At 42.3% G+C, this 14,997-nt stretch overlaps 1 protein-coding gene across 1 annotated transcript in view; it reads right to left on the reverse strand.

Annotated features, from left to right (window-relative positions):
* DMGDH (dimethylglycine dehydrogenase) overlaps positions 1-14,997 on the reverse strand; it is a gene marked incomplete at its 5' end in the record, with an annotated part of 53,888 nt that overhangs the window by 2,899 nt on the left and 35,992 nt on the right. The window contains one exon of the mRNA XM_081090500.1: positions 3,692-3,826. Coding sequence (XP_080946626.1) covers positions 3,692-3,826 — 135 coding nt within the window. The remainder of the gene's footprint in view (positions 1-3,691; positions 3,827-14,997) is intronic.

The raw sequence follows: 14,997 nt of genomic DNA on the forward strand, positions 1-14,997 counted from the left end.
TATTTTAGAAGTCTGGCCTTTCCTTTTATCCTATTACTAAACAGCCAGGAAAATATTTTTTTCTAGCATACATCTTACGTTGTTTCTACCTTAAAATCCTCCAGATTCAATTAAATGCATTGCTTAGTTTTATCAGCAAATCCCAAGAACAACCCGCCCACACCCTCTGCCTAAGACACACTCACTCTCATATTCTTTTGAAATCAAACGCTGGCCTGTTTTACCAATGTGAACAAGCCTCGTTTATTTCTACCCTTTTCTCATTCTTCCCTTATGAGACTTGAAGACACCTCTAGCTGACGTAGAGAAGACAACATGGTAAATGGCCTTTGAAAGCGGTCACATCATTTAAACTGGATGCTATATTGTAGTGTTTTTGCTGCGTTTTAGTTTATGAATAATGAAAAATATGACTTTCTAAATTCTCACACTTACTTCTCCATAAACTTCTTCAAAACTTACTTACCAGCAAAGCTGCTTTTATAACTAATGCAGTGGTTCTCAACCTTCTGGCCCTTTAAATACAATTCCTTATGTTGTGACCCAACCATAAAATTATTTTTGTTTCTACTTTATAACTGTAACGTTGCTACTGTTATGAATCGTAATGTAAATATCTGATATGCAGGATGGTCTTAGGTGACCCCTGTGAAAGGGTCATTCGACCACCAAAGGGGGTCACGACCCACAGGTTGAGAACCACTGAACTAATGAAACCCCTTCCCATTCCCAACTTTGGGCCTTAATTTTTTTAAAAATAAACCTTATTTAAAATTATAATCCCTTTGTCCAGCACTGCCCTTCTCCCAGTTGGGCTTTACTTTCCCTCAGGGTACTAATCACTCTCTGACATGACACTTATTTAATTTATTATGTTCATTGTCTCTCTCTCCTTCCCCTGGAATCTAAATTCCATATCACTCTTGCCTATTTTGTTCACTGCAGTATCCCTAGAATATTGCTGGCACATAGTAAATTCTTGATTAAAACTTGCTAAGAACATGACTTTATCTCTACCCTATCTCTCTAAGTGGAAATATTTGCAAGAATGGAATGGCAAATACCAAAGGCTGTAAAAGTCCAGACGAAGTTGGGAAATAAAAAGCAAAAACGATTTCATATCATTCTAGAGCAGCGGTTCTCAACCATTTTGGGGGTCGAATGGTCCTTTCACAGGGGTCGCCTAAGACCATGGGAAAACACATATGGAATATATAATTACATATTGTTTTTGTGATTAATCACTATGCTTTAATTATGTTCAATTTGTAACAATGAAAATACATCCTGCATATCAGATATTTACATTACGATTCATAACAGTAGCTAAATTACAGTTATGAAGTAGCAACGAAAACAATTTTATGGTTGGGGATCACCACAACATGAGGAACTGTATTAAAGGGTCGTGGCATTAGGAAGGTTGAGAACCACTGTTCTAGAGTATAAAGAGGATCAAAGAGGGTGGTTAGTGACCCTATTAAGCACCAAAGAGCAGACAAGTGATATCAGGAAATTTAAGAGATATGTTATCAATAAAGGACCCTATAAGTAGATTAAGCAGAGGGCATACAGTAGGAAAGATGAACAGTAGAGCACGTAAACCCAGTGCACAGATATGACAAAGGAAGATTCAAAACCGAACTTGGGCTCCCCAAGGTTTCCTCCACACCCCTCCACCCCCGCTTTGAGATATAATTAACATGTGACATTGTGTAAATTTAGGGTACAGGTGTCCAGGTTTTTTTTTTACTTTAACTTGGGTATCATATTTAAGATGGCTAACAGTCTGGTTGAAACTGGAGGAAGAGCCTATTAGGAAAAGAGGGCTGGCAAAGACGTTTAGAACAGAAAGAGGAAGGGGAAGCAGTGAGGAAAGAGTAGGAATGGTTCAAACAGAAGAACAAACTCAGCATAATTCTAGGTGAGTGGCTTAAGAGTTTGAGATCTGAGAAAAGTCTGTTGGCGTCATAGTGTCTAATAGCATCCACCTGCTACTCGGATTACAAGAGCTGTGGGCATATAATTAGCGCTGCAGAGTATACAGTGGGACATCAGCAGAGGCAGAGAAGAGAGTAAATTGGGGTATTCAGCATGGCTTAGAATAAAGGATCAGCAACTCAAGGACCAACTATACCTGGGTCAGAAATCAGCTCCATCAATCACGAGCTGTATAACCTCAGGCCACTTACTTCACCTCTCTGAGCCCCAAAGCTTCATCAAAATGATCAGCCTCATTAAAATGAAGATGATCATAGGTATCTGGGAAGGATGTGGTAAAATCAGATTGGAGAGGACATAAAAGACATCCAGCACATAGTAGGAACTCTGTAGATGTTAGTTCTATGTCCAGCTGACCCACACCCCAGTCCATGCCCATTTCTTTAGTAATCCAAAGGCCGATATTTGATCCCACTGCCTTCCCCACCTCCAGTGCTTTTTTCCCTGAAAATATGGGGGAAATGGAAACAAATATTAAGTAGGCTGCAGTGCATGGGAAAAAACCCAGGCATGGGCTCTTAGATGTTGGGTATTGGCCAAGCAGACACTGTTCAATATGGACCAGTTGTTTAAGTGAAGGCCCTGTGTCCGCCCCTTGGTCTAAGCTGAGTTACCTCCACCTGCCTGGTAACACCGGCAAAATCTTGAGCCAAATTGGGTTTTACAATAGTCATCAAAGTGGTGGAAATGAAGTCTCTCAGTGAGTTACCTGATTTTACTGAAGAAAGGATGAGATGTAACATTCCAAAGTGAGAAGAAGGTAATTTACTCTTCCTGAAGGGCCAAGTGGTTTCTACTGTCCACTTTACTTTATAAGGTTCTACCCTTTATTGTCACAGAAGCTTTCATTTGGAAATTTTTTTCTGCTAATGTGATAAGGTTAGAATCGCTATCTTCTGAAAGAAGCTAAGTCAAGAATGCCAAATTCTTTATATAAAACTAGAGGCCCGGTGCATGAATTCATGCACCAGTTGGGTCCCTCAGCCTGGCATGTGGGATCAGGCTGAAACCAGCTCTCTGATATCCCCTGAGGAGTCCTGGGTTGTGAGAGGGTGCAGGCCAGGCCGAGGGACCCTGCTGGTGCACAATCGGGGCTGGGGAGGGATGCGGGAGGTTGGCCAGCTGGGGAGGGACCGTGGGAGGGCTCCAGGTTGTGTCTGGCCCATCTCGCTCAGTCCCGATCAGCCGGACCCCAGCAGCAAGCTAAACTACCAGCTGGAGCGTCTTCCCCCTGGTGGTCAGTGCACGTCATAGCAACTGGTTGAGCGGCCTTAGCATATCATTAGCATATTATGCTTTGATTGGTTGAACGGCCAACAGGACGACCGGACACTTAGTGTATTAGGCTTTTATTATGTAGGATTTATCTCTTGCATTCACAAATAGGGATGTGGCAAACAAGTAGATGACTTTACCCTCTAAATCATACCTTCCTCATTATGTAATGTATTTCACGTTCTTGGGTTTATATTCTTTAATCAAAGCATATGAATTTTATGTTTTCAAAAATGCGTAGCATTTTGTTTTTCTTTTAGTTAATTGATTTGTTTCTCAAATGTCAGCTGAGAAATCAAGTGTGTCGTCTCTCAGAGAGATAAATAAATTGCAAAAGCTCTAAAAGGAAACAGACAAGGAGAGTTTCCCTTGTAGAAAAGCCACATGGCCCTGCACCGAGGGACTCAGCACTCACCTTGCCCTTGTGCCAGATGCTTTCATTTCCCTCCGGATCTACATCGTCCGTGGCCAAGGTGAGGCAGACCAGTCTCCGTTTCAGCCCCTCGGCTTTAATCTGTTTCAGTGCTTGCTTTCCTATGAAGTCTGCTGGCTACAGAAACCCAAGATAATGATGATGAATGAATGCTCAGGCGCTGTGACAAGGTTAGAGATGCAAGCATTTAAATTTGTCTTTGCTATTTTCTCACCAATTACACATTCAATAAAAATACAGATTGGATCAGATGTCTAGAACAAATATTTCTTAGTCCTCAAATGACAATATCAGCCACCTATTCCTTCTGAATAAGTTAGACTTAAGGGTACTAACTTGTGATAACAATTTTACCGGAACCACTAGGCAGAAAAACATAAGGTGAGGTATTGCGATGGTGGGTTATGAAAGTGACCCTTGTACCTAATGGCTCTGGATGGTGGCCCTGGCCGGCAGCGAGCAAAGCCCTCCTCAGTTTCTACGTGCCGTAAGCCTTTTACAAGAAGGAAATTCACTTTTTGAAATGTGATGCCAAAAACAACCGCAAAATGCCTCACGTCTTCTCCTTCTTTGGAATAATGGTCTGGGGAACGTATTAACCTTTTGGGTTGTACTGATTAACTCATCTTGGAAATTTGTCAGACACAAAATTAGACACAGACATTTTGATCAAAGAGCTTATTCTCTAACATTGAGCTTTTCCACCTTCTGTTTCTCCTTCCATGCAACACATGACAGATGACATTCCTATTCCTGACACATCCCTCTGGGCACACTCAGGGTTATTCCCAATGCAAGGCGAGTGAGTGAGAGTGACATTGTTCCAGGAATAACCTTGAATCCAATCTTATATGTGGAAAAAAAAAAGAGTAGGAATCATGCAAACTTCAGGACTTTTACATCTATTAATAACACCTTACAACAAACAGGTGAGCAATGACTCCCCAGTGGAGACACTTAGCAAATAAAGGAGATACAATTCTGTCCAACCAGAATGCCAGGTAAGTGTGAGAAACCAGTCAGGGGCTAAGAGCAGGAAGAGTGCAAAGGATGGAATGCTGGGGTGAAGAGTCCACCTTAAATGTGCTCAAACAAGCATCTCCTATCTTATGGGGAAAAGGGGAATTTGTGACACACAAATTACATCTCTGTGGATGAGATTTAATTAGAGTTACAATGTGGAAAATGAAATTCTCAAAAACAATTCTCATATACAGACTAACTACTCTCAAAAGAAAAGACAGGGAACAACTTAAATTTTTTCATTGGCCAAAGAAGAGAGGAAACAACATTTCATGCCAAAAATGTCCTCTGCACTCTTAAAGATTTTAAGAGAGCTGTATAAATCCTAAATCCAACATTTAGGATTTATGCAGCTCTTTCTGCACACCAACCATTTTGGGTTGGGTGCAGTAAGTCCCCTTAACCTCTCGGTTAAGCAGCGGCAGGGGTCCGCACACACTCTGCCTGAGACTCCAGTTCCACCCTGAACTAACTCAGAACTTCTAGGACAGGACAACAAGATACGATTTCTATGGATATTGCAACTTTAAATTGCTGACCTGCACTGGAAGCTGGAGAAAGTTTACATTGGCTAAGGTTAAAATAAATGCAAATGAAAGCCCAGTTCTTTCCCCTTTCCCAGTGTGATCCAGATGGTGAGAACCAATCATAAAGCTGCATTATGAAACCAGAGAAAATTTCAAAGAAGACTAGACCCCATGTTATTTAAGACAGGACTGCTAGGGGAAAACAAAACAAACCCATAGGAAGAGCTTGATTCGTTTGAATTCATGTGTAGGAAAAATTTATGATTAAAGTCATAACAAACCAATGTTCATTATAGTTCAAACTTGGATATCTAAACACAGAAAGAACTCAATAACAACAGCAACACGTGTTTTCTATCTTTTTAAAAGAAGACTTACATGACAAGGTGTGCTTTTTAGAGTTCCTGTATGGCCTCACACTTTGTGTGGAAAAGCCCTTACAATAATAAGAGAGGCTAATGCACACTACATAATATGATTTATGGAGTGCCAGGAGATGTAGGAGGAGGAAAAGGAGGAGGAAGGGGAAGAGGAGGAGGAGGAGGAGGAGGAGGAGGAGGAGGAGGAAGGGGAAGAGGAGGAGGAAGGGGAAGAGGAGGAGGAGGAGGAGGAGGAGGAGGAGGAGGAGGAGGAGGAGGAGGAAGAGGAGAATTGTTGTTGTTTCTTTGTCTCCTGTTATGAAATCGGAATCTTTACTGTTAGAGATTCACTTAGATCTTAAAAGTTTGGGGTCTTCCTGAGTCCCTAGTAAATAATTTTCTTTAATTATTTATTCAACTATTATTATTGCCCTGCTATGTTTCATACACTGTGTCAGGCACAGGGTATTTGGAGCTAAGTAGAACATGGTCTCATAGTTTCTGGGAGGCCCTGCTAAGATGTGACCTCTTCCCTCCACATCGTAACAGGCCAGGTTTTGAAATGATCTGTATCTCCTCAGTTTTTAAAAAATTTATCTTTACTGTTGACATTTACTGATGCCCCCCCTTTTTTGTTTCAATACATCAGAGGAAAGGAGAACCGTTTGAGATTATGGGAAACATGGTAGAACAGGATACATTATAGCATACAAATTAGCTACACCAGTTTGAAACAAGACTCAATGCTGGTTCTGTTTGTTCAGTGAGAGTGTAAAAATCACAGTATTTTATAAATTTGAGACAAGAATGTCTAATGTGTGAAAGCAGAAATGCAAACAAGCAGATGTTATGATAGGGGTCTGTACAATGGGGGCTCGGGAAAGTGTGATCGCCCGGCAGGCATGGCTCAGTGGTTGAGCATTGACCTGTGAACCAGGAGGTCACCGTCAGATTCCCAGTCGGGGCACATGCTCAGGCTGTGACTTAATCCCCAGTGTGGGGTGTGCAGGAAGCAGACAATCAGTGATTCTCTCTCATCATTGATGTTTCTATCTCTCTCACCCTTCCTCTCTGAAATCAATTAAAATTATATATATATTTAAAGAGTATGATAAGTTCTGGAGTGATTATATATATATATATATATATATGTATGTATTTAAAGAGTATGATCAGTTCTGGAGTGGGAGAGTGGGGCTGGGGTATCATTCTATCAGTAACAATTTTGTAGAAGAAGTAGATTGAACTGACTTGTTAAAGATGAGATTCCATAATGGCTATTATCTGCATAGCCTTTCCTAAAAGTACTTGCACTTACATTATAATTTGATCTTCACAAGAACCCATAGATGGTGGATTTGGGGTCTAAGTAAATGAACTTGGCTAAAGAAATCAACAAACTGGTTAAGAATGAAGCTGTCAAAATCCCAGCTCTATTATTTTCATCCACTATGAGGGCCTCCACGCTGCAACTTAAGCCAATATCTGCTACACCTTTAAGGGGGCTGTGAGAAAGTTGGCCACAAGCAGAGCTTTCAGAAATGGGTCCTTTTGGGGGTGCTGGATGAGAGCTGTTGGGGCAGGTGCTAAGGGGTTGAAGGGAATGAGATGCACTGGAAGGGGCGTGTAACTCAATTTTTGCCAAATTCATAATTTTACCCAAGTCTAAACAGGGACATAAGGTATCAACTAATCACACACACAAAAAAAAAAAAATAGGAAAAGGGGAGACAACCCCAGAATACTCATTTTAGAAGAGAAAAATTGAAGTAATAAGCAGTAAAAAAGAAAAAATATTAATAATAGTTACAACTTATTCGGCACTTGCTATGTGCTAGACACTGTGCTAGTTGTACACTGAGGGTTGTACGTTCACGAGCTCATTTAATCCTCATGATGATCCTATGAGAGAGATAGTTTTGCCCCAGTTTATGGAAGAGAAAGGCCCAGCAAAGTTAACGCTCAGTTACATGGCAACATAACTCAGCACCTTTAGATTTCATCCATATACTAGAGGCCTGATGCATGAAATTCATGCATGGCGGGAGGAGGGAAAGGGGTCCCCTCAGCCCAGCCTGCACCCTCTCTAATCTGGGACCCCACGGGGGAGTTCCAACTGCCGGTTTAGGCCCAATCCTTCTGGGATATCCCTCTCACAATCCGGGACCACTGGCTCCTAACTGCTCACCTGCCTGCCTGCCTGATCACCCCTCACTGCCCCCCCTGCTGGCCTGGTCACTCCTAACTGCCCCCCCTGCTGGCCTGGTCACTCCTAACTGCCCCTCTGCCAGCCTGGTTGCCCTACACAGCCTGCTGCTCAGTCGTTTGGTCAGCCCTCATTAACCCCCCTGCTGGCCTGGTCGCCCCACGCAGCCTGTTTGGTCATCCATTCAGTTGCGACGGTTGCTTAGGCTTTTATATAGATAGATATTTTATTAATGACCGTACCTGGAGACTATCATAGGCAGACACAGCTGATATACTCAAAAGAATATTTCTGTTAAATTATTCCTAGGTAGCCCAAACCTATTGTGAAATATATTCACTACACAATATTTTTGTACCATATAAAAGGATTTGAAAAGACCCTGAAGGTTAATACTAATGAAATTTGACATCTACATCTACATATCCCTGAATTAGGAAGTGATCTTGTCAGCAATATTATTCTCAGACATGGATGAAAACAATACTGTAATAAACAAGAGAAATCTAATTAAACATAAGGAACACACACTTATAACGCAGAGAAGAGGGGACACCTGCCTCTTGAGACAAGTCTCCCTCCCAAGCTAACCTGGTGCCTGATGGGAAGATTTAAAGTAGGGCAATGGCATTTCATTCTCATTTTATGGGGCTTTCCTCCCAAGGAAATTATTAATTATGAGTGAGAGAGGAAAATATGTCTGAAAGTAAGTGCTGTGATTGAAACTGGTACTTTCAAGATGACCTGAGAACAGAAACACATTTCTGTAATGAGTCACTGCCAAATTAATTATATAAATAGCTATTCAAGTCTTTGCAAAACATAAATTCCTAGGGCACTGAGACTATGGTTTAAAAATAGCTTTGGCTTATCTTTCTAATTTATTAATTTTTAAAAAATATATATTTTATTGATTTCAGAGAAGAAGGGAAAGGGAGAGAGAGCTAGAAACCTCAATGATGAGAGAGAATTAGTGATCAGGTGCCTCCTGCACGTCCTCTATTGGGGATGGAGCCCAAAATCAGGGCATGTGCCCTCACCAGGAATCAAACCATGACCTCCTGGTAGATAAGTTGAGGCTCACCACTAAGCCACACCAGCCGGGCCTGTATTTGTCTTTCTTTTTTTAAAAAAAATCTATTTTACTGATTTTTTACAGAGAGGAAGGGAGAGGGACAGAGAGTTAGAAATATCGATGAGAGAGAAGCATCGATCAGCTGCCTCCTGCACACCCGCTACTGGGAATGTGCCTGCAACCAAGGTACATGCCTTTGATCAGAATCGATCCTGGGACTCTTCAGTCCCCAGGCCGATGCTCTATCCAGTGAGCCAAACCGGCCAGGGCTGTATTTGTCTTTCTTGATACGAATACCATACCATCTTCATTACTGTAGCTTAAATCAGGTTTAGTGATAGTCCTGAAACTTTGTTTTTCAAAGTTGTGGGGGTTTTTTGAATTTGACAAAGGAGGCAAGAACATATAATGGGATAAAGATAATCTATTAAACAAAAGGTGTTAGAAAAAAATTAGATAGATACATGCAAAAAAAAAAAAAAAAAAAAAAGCCAGACCACCTTCTTACACCATATGCAAGAATAAACTCAAAATGGATTAAAGACTTAAATGTTAGACTCAAAACCATAAAAATTCTAGAAGAAAACAGCAGTAAATCTCTGACCTTTCTCGTAGCAATATTTTTTCTGATTTATCGCCTAGGGCAAGGGAAACAAACAAAATAAACAAATGAGACTACACCTAACTAAAAAGTTTTTGCACAGCAAAGGAAACCATTAACAAAACGAAAAGACAGCCCACTGAATGGAAGAACATGCTCACCAATGATACATCTGATAAGGGGTTAATATCCAAAATTTATAAAGAACTTATAAAACTCAACACCAAAAAAACAAACAGACAATCCAATTAAAAAATGGGGAAAGGACTTGAATAGGCACTTCTCCAAAGAGGACATACCAATGGCCAATAGACATATGTAAAGATGCTTAATGTCACTAATCATCAGAGAAATGCAAATTAAAATCATAATGAAATATCACCTCATACCTGTCAGGTGGCTATCATCAATAAATCAACAAACAACAAATGTTGGCAAAGATGTGGAGAAAAGGAAACCCTCGTGCACTGTTGGTGGGAATGCAGCCTGGTGCAGCCACTGTGGGAAGCAGTATGGAGTTTCCTCAAAAAATTAAAAATGGAACTGCCTTATGATGCAGCAATTCCACTTCTGGCAATGTACCAGAAGAAACCCAAAACACTAGTTAGAAAGAATATATGCACCCCTATGTTCACTGTACCACTATTTACAATAGCCAAGATTTGGAAGCAGACCTAGAGCCATCAATAGATGAGTGGATAAAAAAGCTGGAATACTACTCATCCATAAAAAAGAAGGAAATCTTACCCTTTGCGAAACATAGGTGGACCTGGAAAGTATAATGCTAAGTGAAATAAGCCAGTCAGAGAAACTCAAGTACCATATGATGTCATTTATATGTAGAATCTAATGAACAAAATAAGCTAACAAACAAAATAGAAACAGACGCATAGATACAAAGAACAGACTGACAGCTGTCAGAGGGGTGGGGACCTGGGGGACTAGGTGAAAAAGATGAAGGGTTTAAGCAAATTAATCTACACTAATCTACACTAATAAAAGAGGAAAATGGTAATTGGCGTACGGCGATACCTTTTTCATTGGCTAATCAGGGCTATATGCAAATTAACTGCCAACTAAGATTGGCAGTTAACTGCCAACTAAGATTGGCAGTTAACTGCCAACAAGATGGTGGCTAATTTGCATATGTAGGCACAATGCAGGGAGGCGAAAGGGAAAGCAGGAAGAAGCCCCCTGCCACTGACAGTGATCAGAAACCCAGGGGGGAGCTAAGAGCTGGGGGGCAGGGCAAAGGCGGCCCTGGGGCCGCCTTTGCCCTGCCCCCCAGCCATGATCGGAGAATCAGGCGCCTTTGCCGCCCTGGCCAGTGATAGCAGGAAGTAGGGGTGGAGCCAGCGATGGGAGCTGGGCAAGGTCGAAGCTGGCAGTCCCAGGAGCTAGGGGTCCCTTGCCTGGGCCTAAAGCGAAGCCCACAATCGCGGCGCCCCCCGCTGCCACTGCAGGTCCCCGCTGCCTGGGCCGGACGCCTAGGCCAGAGGCGTTAGGCCTGGGCAGGGGCGGAGCCTGCAACCGCGGGGAGCTGGGGGTCCCCTGCCCAGGCCTGACACCTCTGCCGGAGGCCTCAGGCCTGGTCAAGGGGCCGATCCGGTGATTGGTGATCGGAGGGTGATGAGGGTCAACTCCTCGGCTGAGGCATCAGGCCTGGGTGGGGGGCAGAGCCGGGGATTGGGGGGATATGATGGTCCCCTTGCCCAGGCCTGAAGCCTGGGTCAGAGGCGTCAGGCTTGGGCGGGGGGTGGAGCAAGCGATCAGAGGGAGATGGGGGTCCCATGCCCAGGCATGATTCCTGGGCCAGAGGCCTCAGGCCTGGGCGGGGGCCAGAGCCAGTGATCAGGGTGAGATGGGGGTCCCCTGTCCAAGCCTGACACCTCTGGCGGAGGCGTCAGGCCTGGGCAAGGGGCCGATCAGGCGATTGGAGGGTGATGGGGGTCAACGCCTGAGGGCTCCCAGTATGTGAGAGGGGGCAGGCTGGGCTGAGGGACACTCTCCCCCCCCCCCCCCACACACACACCCAGTGCACGAATTTCGTGCACCGGGCCCCTAGTTTAAAAAATAAAAACAAAAATAAAAGAATGCTCTGATGAACATAGTGTGCAGAATGCTGGTAGCCTCTTTGCAATATCATTACAATATAATTCCATTTACTGGGGGAGCATGGTGGCAAATATAGTTTGCAAGTAGGAAAAAAATCATCATATGATTTAAAAGAATCATACTCCCAATGATTCTAATACACAGTCAAGACTGAGAGGCACTGAAAATTTTCTGACTCCTCAATTCCTACTACTACTCACCTAAAATATCCCCAACAGAGTTGGGTACTTTTACCACTATAGCATATTAAAAATTTCTTTCTAACCTGTTGTCTGTCAACATGATTTATTTCCACTTTGATGTTTTTTAAAATGCTAATATTTATTGAATACTTAGGAATGTAGTAGGGCTGGTGATAAGCTCTTTGCTACTATATCGGTTTTTGTTTTATTTTGCTTCATGAATAGTTATGCTTTAAATAATTTTTCTACAAAGAGAGACCCTGCATTTTCTAGAATCAACATTGTCTTCTAACTTGTGATTAATATATATTACATTTCATTCCATTTCTCTGGTTAGAAACCCAAGACAGGAAAAGACAGGGAGAGAAAGAAGGGGGTGGGGGATTTTATAGAAAAAAATATCCTGATCTGCTTACACACGTTACACTTAGTACTTGATTCTCTGTGGCTCTTGGCTGAGACTCTCTGGAAATGAACAAAGATTTAGTAATTCCAAAAGGAAAATTCCAAGAATACATATGACTCCACTTTAAGGTGGCTGATTTTCCTTTTGCTCTTGATGAATGCATTTTTTCATTTCCAAGTTAAAACACACACACACACACACACACACACACACACACACACACACATCTTTCCCCCAAAAGTAACTTCCTTTGGAACAAATTCTAATACCAGCAAGAACAATAGCATGAGTTGTTTCAGCTACAGGGGGTTTAGCTGAGGAGATTTAAAAGTACATATAAGCATTCTTTATTTTCACCTGCATCACAGTTCTGGTTAACGCTTCCGTCCCAGGCCCTGTGCTCAGCTGAACTCCTCCTGCGGGCCATACCATATTTTCACAATTAATGTTATATGTTTCCTACAGCATTAGTTCCTGAAACACCATATGTTTCAAGCTTCACGAGATCTGAGAGCACCCAGGAATTATAGCTGTAACTTTTAGACCTGTGGCCTAGCAAGGGGTTTAATAAATGAAACTTAATAGTAAATGTTGGCCAGATGAATGAATTGTGTGCACATGTTTATCTACTTCAGTTAAGCCAATGCCATGGGGGAACTGAAGCTCAAACAACTCTATGAAGTAAGGAAGGCAAGTACCATCACACCATCTTCCTTGGCCATCCAAGATTTCTTCCATATTCCATTTTTCTTTCCCTATCTTTGTACTAATTTGACAAGAATTCAGTTTACTCTAATGAAGCCTAATGATCCATCTCCTCAGTCACCTATTTTCCTTCTTAAAATGGGCAAAGCAGCTATTCTGATCCTACTATAAAAAACAGAATTTGTTATAACAAAACCATGACTATGGGGGCTTCAATTAATGAAGTGTAGTTCATGTAAATTCTATGATATATGTTCCCAGAAAAAGGAATTCCTGGGCAGTTATGCAAGGCTGATACAGTCTTTATGGGAAAGGACCTTGCTGGGAAAAGTGATGGGTGAGAAAGCACAACAGTGAGGTCAGAGCTCAACCTGGGCTGACCCTACTGACAGCACGTAGTTCTCTTTGCCTCTCTGGCTTTAGTGTCCTCGTCCTCAAATAAGGAAGTGGGACTGAGGGGTCTTCAGAGGCCCTCCCACTGGGACATCTCTACATTTTTCTCATTATTATGGCTTATACGGTTCTTGTGTAAATGCTTAAGGGCCAAGCAGGGAATTCTCCAGGGAGGCATACCTGGTTTTATTGCTGTTTGCTATATTGTGCTTCATTGATATTGTGTTTTTACATATGGAAGGCAAGACTCTGTACCAGCGGAAAGATTACAACTTGCTCTACTGCAATACTCAAGTATCGAGACCTTACCTTTCATGTGTAAAAACAAACAAACAAAACCCCAAAACCACAACATCTGTGAAATGCAATAAAGTAAACAGCAATAAAATCAAGTATGTAGGATCTAAACAAAGGTGATTCAACCTATTCATCTGTTTAGAAATGAGCAAACATCAATATGGCCAGGGTGATACCCACTGACCACCTGAGCCAACATAATTGAAGAAGACGGGCTCCGGGAGGTCCAGGTCCTTGTGCTGCATGGACCGTCACCCAATGAAAGCATTAGAAATGACCTTTGTGACACCAGAATAGCAGCAACAATTCAGAAATCATAAAAACACACCGTACATCAAAATCACTAACTGTTAAACTAATTTAGTTCTGAGCTGGGCTTAATTTTAGAGGAACTAATAAATATGTAATCCACACCTGCTTATAACCATAAAGGGATTTCTAAAACCCATTTTCAATACGAAGAGATAATTTATCTGTGCCTTATTCTCAAACAATAATACCCAAACACTGAAGTAAAAGAGAGAGTGATCTGTTTATCTAATGGTGACCAACAACGGAACTTTAGTGCTTTCAAGAGCCAGGCCATTTTTATTATTATTTTAAATTCTGTGAGCAGAGGAGCAATCTGCTGCTAAGGCCTGCTTAAATTCCAAGCACCTGCTTTCTCTGGTCTGGAGGCAGATGGTACGTCATAAAAATAAAAGTCAAGGGGAATATGCACAGAAAGAGAGTCCCTTTAAAACCTGTTAGGAGGAGGCTCTTCTTCCTAAAATCTAATACTGTAAATATACATGTTTATGTTAATATCTTAGCTCAGGATTGGGGAACTGATGCAGGGCATTAAAAAGTTCCTTAGGCTCGGATCTTGGAAGATGGCGGCATAAGTACACGTTTGTACTTGCCACCTCCCACAACCACATCAAAATTACAACTAAAATGCAGAACAACCATCATCCAGAACTGCTGGAAAGCTGGCTGAATAGAATTCCTACAACTAGAGAAGTAAAGAAGGAAGCACACTGAGGCTGGTAGGAGGTGCAGAGGCTCGAATGAACTGATCCAGCACCCACGTGGGCTGCTTTTTTAGTCAGGAGGGAGATTATCTCTGTGGAGGCTGCCCAGAGGAGCAAGGGATCCCAGCCCCACACCAGACCCCCAACCCAGGGTCCAAGAGCTGGGAAAAGAAGTCCCTACAGGCAGTAAGAACTACAGGCTGAAAAACTAGTGCAGATTGGGGCTCAGTGACACAGAGGCTGCTAGAGACCCAGCTGTTCCTCTTAAAAGGCCCGCACTATGAACTGAACTTACCAGGTCCTGCTTCCTCTGAGCTCTAGCACCAGGGCAAGGCTCTGGGGAACAGAGATGCATATGAGGAGGAAATGGATTGTCTGGCATCAGG

This window comes from Myotis nattereri, assembly GCF_964212035.1.
Source record: "Myotis nattereri genome assembly, chromosome: 4".
Taxonomy (NCBI): domain Eukaryota; kingdom Metazoa; phylum Chordata; class Mammalia; order Chiroptera; family Vespertilionidae; genus Myotis; species Myotis nattereri.